Source organism: Schistocerca serialis, chromosome 1 (assembly GCF_023864345.2).
Source record: "Schistocerca serialis cubense isolate TAMUIC-IGC-003099 chromosome 1, iqSchSeri2.2, whole genome shotgun sequence".
NCBI classification, from domain to species: Eukaryota; Metazoa; Arthropoda; class Insecta; order Orthoptera; family Acrididae; genus Schistocerca; species Schistocerca serialis.
In genome coordinates this window covers 594,431,481-594,443,369 of record NC_064638.1, presented here as the reverse complement: position 1 = coordinate 594,443,369, position 11,889 = coordinate 594,431,481, and the positions used below count along the sequence as shown (strand labels likewise).

Genomic DNA, 11,889 nt, shown 5'->3' with positions numbered 1-11,889 from the left:
TCTGTACTTCACACTGTGCTGCAGCAGAAATATGGATCCATGTAACTGGATATGCTCACAGCGCCGTTACTATTCAGTTTACCTCTTTCCACATGTGGCACTTCAAGTTACTGTTACTACCAATATATTCTTAACTACTTTTTGAATGGCCAAGGTTCAGTTTTCCAATGCTGAGACGTTTGGTATTCCGCCGATAAATACTCAAAATGGTTTCGGCTGGTAAAAGTGTAAACCCAATTATATTGTTTATGAGGAATGGGGAAATGAAACAGTAATTATTATAAAAGTCTCAGTCTAGATTCTCTGTTCAGAAAATTGTCGATAAAATTTATGTACAGTCACAGGAAACACAACTTTAAAAATACAACGAGTATTGATAATACGAACAATTTCAAATCCTCTTGGTACATTTAATTGTCAATGAATGATCTGGAACAGGCCAAAATTTGATTTACCTCTAGATATGTAACACGCACATCATAATCAAATAAAAATTTTTTACGCTTCACAAAACATCCAATTTCAATGAACTGTCGGTCCTTCTCGAGACATTAGATGATAACAGAGCTGAACAATTGTTGAACCACAGGATAAAAAAAATGCAAATCAATTCAATGAAGGCACCAACGAAGTGCGGACCTCTATCTTTCAGGCATCCGACGATCTCCGGAGGAGAGCAGCTGGTTGCCTGCAGAGCAGGCGCACAGGCGCCGCTCCGCTGCCGCACACCGCAGCAACTGCAGGAGCAGCGGCACCAGCAGCAGCGATGACGTCATCAGCGACCAGTGGAGTGCGGAACCGCCTGCACCGCTGTGTTGCATGGCTGCTGGCAGGTCACCTGCTGAACACCACAGAAAACGCTTCATCTTTAAACTGGACCAGCTATAGTAAAAAGTTCTTTCATTTTTCTGTTGTGGGGCCGCAGATACGTTTTTCTGAATATCGACATGGTTCACCGTGTGGCTGTATGCGTGTCTTTGCAGTGAAGCAATGATGCAAGTTCTGTCAACACTTCGTTTGTGTATGTTATATAGTCACAGTGGCATATATTTGCTTGAGAAATTTTGTAGAAGCGATCAAGAGAGGGATACAAAAATAGGACATAGGACGGCAGTAAGAAACGAACACGATCGAAGGCTGAACCATCTCCAGCCATATCATCAACAAATGACACTAAATGTATCAGACGATCCACCTCCTTTTGCGTGTGCAACGATTTGATTAGCTAACTACGATGCTAATTAAACAGGAAACGGGGCAACATACCGAATTTCTTTTCTTTACAGTTATTTCTTAGCACAACCTACCTGCAACACAGCTACAGGCTTTGGAGATATCCTGTACATAGTAACTTTAGAAACAGAGGAATAATCAAATAACAGAACATTTTGTCAACAGACAGTAGAGAAATAATACGACGCTTGTGCATTCTAATAACAAGGTGAAATTAATTGCAACAAACTTTTTATTTTCGTGCTATGTAGTTTGCACAAATCTATGTACGGCACAAACTTATTTCGATATAAGAGTCTTATAACGACCTAATAGCAGAAACGACAGTAACACAACAGGAAGATACCAATTCATTCAATAGTGGAACCATGTTGTCATCTAGAAAAAAGGAGTAGCAACATACAAACTTCCTAAATGTGCCAGAAATGACAGTGGTAACGAAGAGATGTTCTTATACATGTAGTCAACATTTATCAGCTAGCAGATAGCTATAATAACTACGGGAATTTAAGTTATACTACAAGCATTAGGTACTTCGTGTGTTTAGAACTTATTTGAGTGGCTAAAGGTAGGCGTTGAAGGTGTTTTAGGCATATTATACATTAAACTTAGTAGTGTTTCGTAGAAGACTTCTAAGGGTTAAATCATGACTATAGTCCTAAACCAGTAGTTTTTCTTCTAGCTCATGTTCACACGTTCAACAAATTTTTTGGAAGTCACGTTTTGATCGGTCAGGTAGAGATGTCAGAAAAAAAAGCTTCTCAAGGTCTGCAGTGTGATTGTAGATGACACTGAAAGTATTGTATCTCTTTCTGTCTGCCCTCTCCCCACCCCCCCGCCCCTCTCTCTCTCTCTCTCTCTCTCTCTCTCTGTCCGTCTGTCTCTCTCTTTGTGTGTGTGTGTGTGTGTGTGTGTGTGTGTGTGTGTGTGTGTGTGTGTTTGTGTGTGAAGTGAAAAGAGAGTCATCGAAAATACGAAGTAGTAGAAATTAGAAGGATTAAACATTTAGAGTTGTGAGAGAATGTTAAACATTAAGAGTACAGAAATGTACTACGAATAACATGTTTAGGAGGATTTTATGGAAAATCCTTACCAGAGTAGGCGATCGACTAAGGCAATATCTGATGTGGTTACCAGGAATTGTTATATAGATTCTGGAAGAAGCAGTAAAAGGGGAAAATGTGGGAGGAATTGACAATGACTAGGATATGCAAAAAAAAGAAAAACAGAATGAAGATGCAGTAATAATATACGAAAACTAGTATTAAGCAAAGAAGGGAATGCTGAAAGACGGAAAGAATATGTAAAGGGGCTACACAAGGGAAATCAAGGCGTTGTAGAATAAGAAGAGCAAGTAGACGGAGTTATGATACTACGAGAATAATTTGATAGAGCACTGAAAGACGTTTGTAGAAACAAGACCTCTGGAGTAGACGTCATTCCTCAGAACTGCTGGTATGCTCAGACATAGCAGAAGGTATATAGCGTGCAAGGTATATGGAACAAGGGAAATAGCATCTGACTTAAAGAAATAATAATAGAGAAAGCTATTGACAAAATTGACTGGAATACACTTTTTAAAACTCTGAAGATACAAGGAGCAAAGCAATGGGAGCGAAAAGTTATACACAGCTTGTACAGAAACCAGAGAGCCATTATATCAGTTAAAGGGCATTAAAGGGAAGCAGTGGTTGAGATAGGAGTGAGACAGGGATGTAGCGCATTCCCTGTCTTGTTCAGTCTGAATGTTGAGTAAGCAGTAAAGGAAGCCAAAGAAAGTTTTGGAGATGTAATTAAAGTTCAGGGAAAACCCAAAATCTGAGTGTTTGGCGATGATATAGTAATTCTGTCAGAGAAAGGAGCAGACTTTAACTGTAGTTGAAGAGAATAGATACTGCCTTGAAAGGAGGATATAAGATGAACATTGCCATAAGTAAACAATGGTAATGGAATGCGGTCGAATTAAATCAATTCTTGCTGAGAGCATCGGATTAGAAAATGAGACAGTAAATGTACATGAGGAATGCTATTTGTGCAGTGAAGCAACTGATGACTGCCAAAATCAACAGAATATAAAATGTAACCTGGCAATGACAAGAAAAGTGTGTCTGACGATCTGAGAAAGAAAAATTTGTTAATATTGATGTTTTCTGAAGCATATGTCTGGGACGTTGGATTCTGGAGACACGAAACAATAGACGACAAGCAGATCAGGCAAGAAGAGATTATAAGCTTTTGAAATGTGGCACTGCAGAAGTGTACTGATGATTGGGTGCGTAGATTGCGTAACCAATGAGGTGGTACTGAATAAAATTGGGGAGATAAGTAATATGTGGTATATCTTGCTGGAAGAAGAGATACGTTGACAGAAAACGTTATGAGAAACCAAGGAATCTTGTTTGGAACTGGAGGAAAGTTCGGGACATAAAAATTTGAGATAGAGACCAGGAGATGATTACAGTAAACAGGTTAAAATGGATGTGGGTTGCGATACATATTCTGAGATGAAGAGACGGAATACAGTAAGTAGTTTGGAGAGCTGGATCAATCTAGTCTTCGGACTGAAATTCTCAACACCAACAAAGTTACATTGAGATTACAAGATCAGCACGGGTAAGAAAAGTTGGAGGACAGCATCAAACACCTTAAGGATGGGCGATTTAAAATGAGAATTATTACATAAGACACAGTATGTAATAAGACATCTTGTGGTCTCAATAAACATCAGTGCAAGTAATCTCAGGTTTTATGTAGTGAATCACCTTAGCTCTCTGTATACGAGTATACAGACTTGTACCTTTGAGAACATGGACCCGGACGCTGTCTGGAGGGACGTTGTTGGGAGCGCACGTGTAGAGGCCGGTGTCTTCGGCAGCCGCCTTCTGGATGAGTAGCCGGCTGGTGGTGATGGAGCCCTTCTCCGTCACCAGCCTCACTCCTCCTCGCGGAGAATCAAAGTTGATCACCTGGAAGCAGCCGGAAGTAAAGCAGAACATTTGGTAATGTTGTTATCCTGAGCGAAGAAGAGTCTTGTGTCATTGCTATATGGTCGTTAGTGCATCTGGACGAGTCGCAATAAATCTCCCCATCGCTTTCTACACGTACTCAATCGCATTTAGTTCGGGGCGATGGATAGTCCAGTGCTTTCTACGACTATGTTCTCCTCCCAATCGCCCCTCCACCTGCGTTGTTAAATGCGCTCACCATAAAACTAAAGTCACAACTTAATGCTCTCCTGAAAAGACTCACGTGGAGAAGGATTACACTGTCACAACCACGTTGACCAGTGAGTACACCGTGTTCCCATATGTTGAGGACAGCATGCCCATGTAACATTATGCCTCCCAACATGACTGTACCAACAAGGCGATCATGTGCATTACATACCCTTATACGGCAAGAGATGGACTCACTTAATGCTGTCAGGAAAATTGTCGAATATGATCGTTTTGGTTGCCTAGGACTTACGGCGTGAGTAGACATAATGTTGCATGAATATACTATCCCCCAAATCTCATCGGCCAACTCTATTGTGACACAGTACTACTTTCCCATGTGCGTCGCTTAGAGGGTATTTTCGACCCCGATTCCATTTCTATGGGTGACATTGCATGACCGCATTGAACATCGCAGGTGGAGGAGACTGGCCTGTCTATGGACTGAACTTAAAACTCATGGAATAAGTGGAGAATATGTTACTTAGATGTGTTTTCAAGATATATCAAAAATTTGATTATCTTACAGTTCACGTTTTGGCATTGTTACATTTGATATGTGTTCTAGGAGAAATATTAATTTTTGTTAAATATGATGTGCTGCCACTATTATTCATTAACCTTTCTACAAGATGATGATTTTACGTCTGGCATTTCGTGGGTAGAGAATATTTTTCTTAATTTATGGACAATTTTGCGCTTGATGTCCTGCAATATGTCTTAATGACATGAACTCAGTCACTTGGAAATGGCGTAAAAGGCCGAAACCTGGGTCGTAATTAAACAAAAGTAATGAACAATTCAGTCAACTGGCGGTGTGTTCATTTAAAAATTATCTTTTGGCTGTTGCTAAGAAACATCAAAAGCTGTTTATTCATTTTCATCCAACAGGTACTATAATTTTTCTTCCAGCTGAAGGTGGGCCAGAATAAATGTAAATACGAGTATGTACAGCTGTATCGTACAGGTGCAGCTAGCTACCCATACAATTTTTTTTATTTCTAGAGTCCCTTCCCCTCTTATAAAACAACTTTGTAATTGTACAGAAACAACTAGATCCAGACGGATTTCATGCTGTAGACGAAATACGTTAACCGTCACGTCTGCATATAGTCGCTGTCTTGCCATACGCCAGTGCTTAATGTCCCCTCAGAAAGTAATCTTAGGAGCAGGTTCAGGTAAACAGGGACGTTTGGCTAACCTCTTCGAACAACCCGTAGCTCATTACATTATAGCGTAAGCACCACAGTAAATTGTGTAGGAACGTTGTTTATAAATCTCATCAACCACGTTAATGGAAAGCTAGCTTTTTTTTGTTTACCTGTTCACATGTATTGAAGACAAATATCTCCTGTTAACGCTTATGCTAAATTTTAAGACCCTACATGCCTGTGTTTCACGTCCCTAAATAATTTTACTTGATCAATACTGTTTACTGATTTATTAACGTTGTTGCAATATTTCTAGAACATAGACACCTTAAAACTGTAATGCACAGCATTAAGGTTCCACGCAATTAGAAGTCCCCGCTGATATTAAGTTGACTGATGATGGCACAGAAATCTGAAAACAAGTTCAGAACAAAATGTAATTAATATTGTTGTGGGACTGTAATGTTTAAGTTTCTAATATTGTTTATTATTACGTGAATTCCAACTTATTTCTGAATATAAGGGTGGGGCAAATAAAAGTGGCCTGGGGAACAAAACTCCAGGGTACAAACAAACGTTACAGAGGAAACGAAATACAGTACTAACCTGAGTATAACATGTGTTGATAGTGACCATCATTCACCTCTTGGCACTTCTGGGGTCTAGTCATCAAGCTGATGAAGGGGAATCGTAGCTGGATTGCTGGAATTACTGCAGTCTTTTCCGAAACGTTCTGCTGCAGTTCTTGAAGACTATGAGGGCTATTGCGATACACGTTAGACATGGGAGTTTCCCACACAAAGTGGTCAGCTAGGGCTGCCACCAGACTTACCTCTGCTAACAACTCTGTTAAGAGTGAAGACTGTGTAAGTGTGCTCCAAGGCTCGGCCGGCTGTATGTGCAGTGGCCTCTTCGTGTTGGAAGCAATTGTAGGCGTTTTCTTCCTTCGTTAACGCTGGCACAAATCGTCTAGGCCAGTTTTATTTGTCCCACCTTATGTTAGAATTTTGAATTGTAGAACTTCACCACGAATTGTTAGGACTGTTCGTGATTTCTCGTCGCATAGTGACAAAGTGAACGGCGAATATCTATTACAACATTGTACATGCAGAGCTGATCATGCGAGAACAAAGGAAATTTGTGATAAGGCTCTAAGGAACCAAACTGCTGAGATCATCGGTCCCTAGGCTTACACATTACTTTAATCTAACTTAAGGGGAACCGGAGCTGGTAAAATCCAAAAAAATTACGAATTTTCTTTTGCTACCGAAAATTAATTGGAACATTCCTCTTTAATGTAAACTTTGAATTATTGTTCTATTCGCCCTAGAAGTGGAGTTATTACCATTTTCCCCCACGCCTGCAGAGGAAATGGGCGGCCGCTGAATGCATCTAACACCCTCTCGTGACTTCCTGGCGAACCGCTTGGGATTTTCTCGGCCTGTTACGCATACAGCGCCTTTTGTTGCGCATACAGCGAGTGTGGAAGGGTTGGCTACATTGTTTTCTATGACAAATGAAGCGCTAAGAGCGCGGAACATCGTCTCTTTGCTATTTACCGTTTCGAAATAGTTCATTGTTGCGCCTGTTGTTGGTAGTATTATACATCTTGTGTAAAGCGTTGTTCTGGTTACGATGCCACGTTTTAGTAACCGTGTATATAAGAAGAGGAAGAACGTAGGGAAAAGAAAATTAACACTAATACCAAGTTGCGATACTACAATTACTGAAACAGTGCGTTCTTCTGCTAAGCAACACATGGCCAGCCATAGCCCTGTGACATCTTCTAGCAAATACTACCTTGGGGATGGTGACTCCAAAGGTTTCAAGACTATAGAGGAACTGAAACCATATGGAAATGAATTTGTAGTTGAAAAGTTGGAATGCATTGGGCATGTGCAAAAGCGTATGGGTGCACGGCTTCGAAGGCTCAAACAAACTTTGGGTTCAAGTAAGCTCAGTGATGGAAAGACAATAGGAGGGAGAGGCAGGCTTACTGATGAGGTGATTGAACGTTTACAGAGATACTATGGGTATGCTATAAGGCAGAATACTAGTAATGTTAGTGACATGCGAAAAGCAGTGTGGGCATTGTTCCTTCATACTGCCTCTTCCAATGAATACCCACAACACAGCCTGTGCCCAAAAGATTCCTGGTGCAAATATAATGCAAAAAAGGACTATGATCACAAACATGGTTTGCCAGAAGCTGTGATAAATGCAATAAAACCAATTTATCATGACTTAGCACAGCCAGAATTGTTACACAAATGTCTACACGGAAAGACACTGAATCATAATGAGAGCGTAAACAATTTGATTTGCAAAGTGACTCCTAAAAGGGTGTTTGTAAACATAAAAACACTGCACTTTGGCATTTATGATGCAATAGCAACCTACAACCAAGGGAACAGTGTGAAGTGTGAAGTTCTGAAGGCATTAGGATTTACAGCTGGGGTGAACACTGTACGAGCACTAAGAAATATTGACAGAGAAAAGATAAGAGGAGCAGAAAGAAGAGAAAGGCATATGAAGTATGATGGAACAACAGGCCAGAAGAGAAAGCTTTTGGAGGATGAAGAAGAAGACCCTGATAATCCATCCTATAGTGCAGGAATGTATTGAGAAACTTTGATAGCCATTTCCCGTAAATTAGAATTCTTCGAATATAAGGAACATTTTCTCAAAATCCACTAAAGCTAGAGAGATGAAATTTTTATACAGCACTCCTAGTGGTCAAACTTACATTGTAACACAGCCATTTGGCAATATGCTCAGTAGTTTCTTTTCAGTTTAATTATAAAACAATTATTTGTAAAAAAAATTTGGGTCATTAATAAAAAAATAATTGGAAGGAAACTAGAAAAGATACTCCAAAATCCCTCTGTCATAACTGCAATACTAAACCACTCTATATGTAAAAAAAAAATTCAATTTTTTCTATTTGGTAGTTTATTCATAAATGTTCCTCAAACTTAGTGAATTTTACATGGGCAGCATAGGCACCTCCGGCTCCCCTTAAACTACCCTATGGTAATGACAACATACACACACACACACACACACACACACACACACACACACACACACACACATACAGGCGTATGCCCGAGGGAGGACTTGAACCTCCGACAGGGGGAGCCGCGCGAACAATGACAAGGCACCTGAGACCACGCGGCTACACCGAGCGGCATGCTAGACAAGCATTTGCAGTTAACGCATACTTGTTTCAGAATTACCCGTCTTTTTACAGTTCTCTTATACCTTCATGTCATCCCGAGAATTGTGAGAAATCAGTCACGATCTGTCATCCACTATGGAATGGACCGTTGCCTTTAAGTTAATGGAATAATTTGGGTTTCCTTTCACATGTAAACCGGCTGTGTAGCAATTGATCAGTGTACATTACACGCATCTGCTGTTTAACCTAACTGGCTACACTATTGCAGACTAGTCTCTAGGGTAACTAGACCCTTTGAAATTATGTGGTGCTCCCACTGCACAAAATCACCATCGTTTGGTATCACTGCAATCACAATGCGGTGCACAGATGATGATTTTGTTTGCAGAAGTTTGATGCTGTTACGACAAACAGAATGTCAGAATAGAGACGTAATAAGCCAATTAAAGACGAGTAATGAATGGTAAGAAGAAAGCAACCGACACCATTCACTACTGAGCACTCCTTGCACAAGTGAACCTGTGTGTTTCTCCATTTGTCAACTTGACTGCTTGATCATATTCCTCTAACTCCTACTATACACGGCCACTTTGTAATTATTGAAGGTTTGACTGTGTTCGCGTGTACTGTATCCGGCATCTTGTAAATGACGGGGCCAGCTATGACTGCTAATAAGCTGTGACTAAACTTCAGTAGCTTCAGTACCTGTTGAAACGTACCTGCCCATTATGCAGCCATTGGACGCCAGAAGGTGGCTCCGGCGCGAACGTGACCAGGCACGTCAGGTTGATGGTGCTGCCGGTGTTGATGAACAGATCTGGCCCTCCTAGGATCTCCGTCAGCGGCTCTGTAAAACGTTCACCAAGCGTACAGCCGTCTACGGTTCCTGGCAGCGTTCTCCATATTTTAGCACAAAGCATAATTTAAAACACACTGAAGAAAAAAATAGTGTACCATGAAGGAGCTAAGTGAAATAAACGAAAGTTGGAAGTTGCGTTTCTACATCTGGTAGATGATGTTTATTCAGATTTCGCACCAGTCGCATAACAGTGGCGCTAGTAGCGGTAACTATAACGGCCGCCAGCATTAGTTGCCCTCGGGATTGAGCGTGGTGAGTGCTGTTAGTCAAAAATTCCTGGACGTTCCTTCGGCGATACTGCAGAAAGGCTAGACCGGAATTTATCCACTGTACGTGACTGTTGACAGCTGGCGGCACGAGAGTGTACGGTCGCAAGAACACCTGGCTCCGGAGGGTCACGTGTCACTACCGGGAGGGGAGACCGTCGTGTTCAGTGTATGAATCAGGCGCATCATACTGTTTTACAGCAGGAACTTCGACAGCAGCTTGCACCACAGTGACACTTCTTTCCAGGTATTGCTGATTTTCACCAAACCACCCTACGGTTGGTCATTTATTGCCTCTTGGCCTCTATGATCGGTGTATGAGACGGTAGTGGATCTGAGTACCAGTTCCATCCGGCACCCACATCCAACCATACCGTTACCCGCCACGTGGAGGCCGGCTTTTTGTTAATTTCCGTCTTTCTTTGTTTAGCAGCGTTGTACTTCATAAAAATGGAATATAGAAACTGAAAATGGAAAAATATAGATTTAGTTGGATTTAAGAAGAAAGATTGGAAAGAGTTAGAGATTTAGTCCCGCAATCTGTATGTCTGAGACTGAATACCTCGGTATGTGCTGCGAGCCATTGACTCCCAGGTATCTCGCATTTTAGTAAGTAGGGCGTTCCTTACACTATATTCATGTATTCCTTTAACGTAAATGTTGTGTCTACAAATACACATTCGCAGGATTATAATGTCAGCTACCGTTGCCAATTTCCAATAATACGCCGCCACTTTTAAGGCTAATTTATATTAAAATGTCAATAGGTATTTACCAAGTCACCATATACATGTTTATAGTGCCCTTTGCCTTGGCAATTTAAGATTATGCGCCGGTACTTTACTAACTACCTTAGCCTAAGGTGTACTACCAAGTGTCCATGATTAGAATAACGTATTATTACTATATATGACTTAATGTCTAAGTTGGGTATCGGTCTAGCCACTCAATGTGCTGTCGTCTGCATTGTCCCCAGCATTGATCTCTGTGTCGTCCTCCGTGTCGTTATCCACACTGTGGAGTCTATTAGCCTGCTGTATATTGCTTGTATTCTGTACGGTCGTGTGCGTCGGTATTGGGTGTTACATTCGAAATCTAGTCTGCCAGTATATTTAATTGGTCCATTCTGTTTCCTTTCGTAGCACTTCGCACAACTGGCCCTCCGTTCAAATGTTTCAAATGTGTGTGTATTCCTAAAGGACCAAACTGCTGAGATCATCGGTCCCTAGACTTACACACTACTTAAACCAACATATGATAACAACAGCACACACACCCACGCCCGAGGAAGGACTCGAACCTTCAGCAGGAGGGGCCGCGCAATCCATCACGTGGCGCCTAAAACCGATCGGTCACTCCGAGCGGCCCATGTAAATGGCGTTTGCTTGTATTGTGCCTCTGACCTGTCTGTAATTCGTGCAGAACAGGACTGTATGTTCGGAAGATCTCATCCCCCGCGTGTACAAGTATGTGTCTGCATCAGACTCACGCGGTTGAGGTGCGTGGGACAAGGCCCATGTCGTCATCAGAAGTATACCATGCCGTATCTAGGTAGGCATGATTCATTCTTAACCGTTCCGATGCGAGCGGAAAGAATGTGTGGACTCTGTCCCTTACCACTTGTGCTTCACTCATTCTGCAAGTTTTCCATTAGCCAGAGTTTAAGCTGCTGCTTGTTGTTTAAGGATACAACGGTTATTTGCCAGCTCGGTCTAGTCTACCCATTTTTAGCCAGTACTTTGTAGCCTGATACCTGGTGGTGATACCAATCGGGTAGATTCCGAGCACCATGTGTAGAGGTTCGATTGATATGCTGCTGAAATCTTTCGAAAGTCTAAGAAGAACTCTTCTCCGCCCCGTCTTACCACTGTTCTGTTGACAGCGAGGATTAGTTGATGCGCTCACCTACTTGCTGTACAACTGAGTACCCACTTAAGGAGTGCACACTGGTATGTTTTGATTACTGACAAGAGTAGCCTGTATT

At 41.5% G+C, this 11,889-nt stretch overlaps 1 protein-coding gene across 1 annotated transcript in view; it reads right to left on the bottom strand.

Moving 5' to 3' along the window:
- Positions 1–641: 641 nt before the first annotated feature.
- Positions 642–11,889, bottom strand: part of LOC126417575 (zwei Ig domain protein zig-8-like) — a 186,070-nt gene continuing 174,822 nt past the window's right edge. The window contains exons 4-6 of the mRNA XM_050085133.1: positions 9,500–9,627; positions 4,031–4,199; positions 642–838 (exon numbers count right to left, since the gene is read on the bottom strand). Coding sequence (XP_049941090.1) covers positions 642–838; positions 4,031–4,199; positions 9,500–9,627 — 494 coding nt within the window. The remainder of the gene's footprint in view (positions 839–4,030; positions 4,200–9,499; positions 9,628–11,889) is intronic.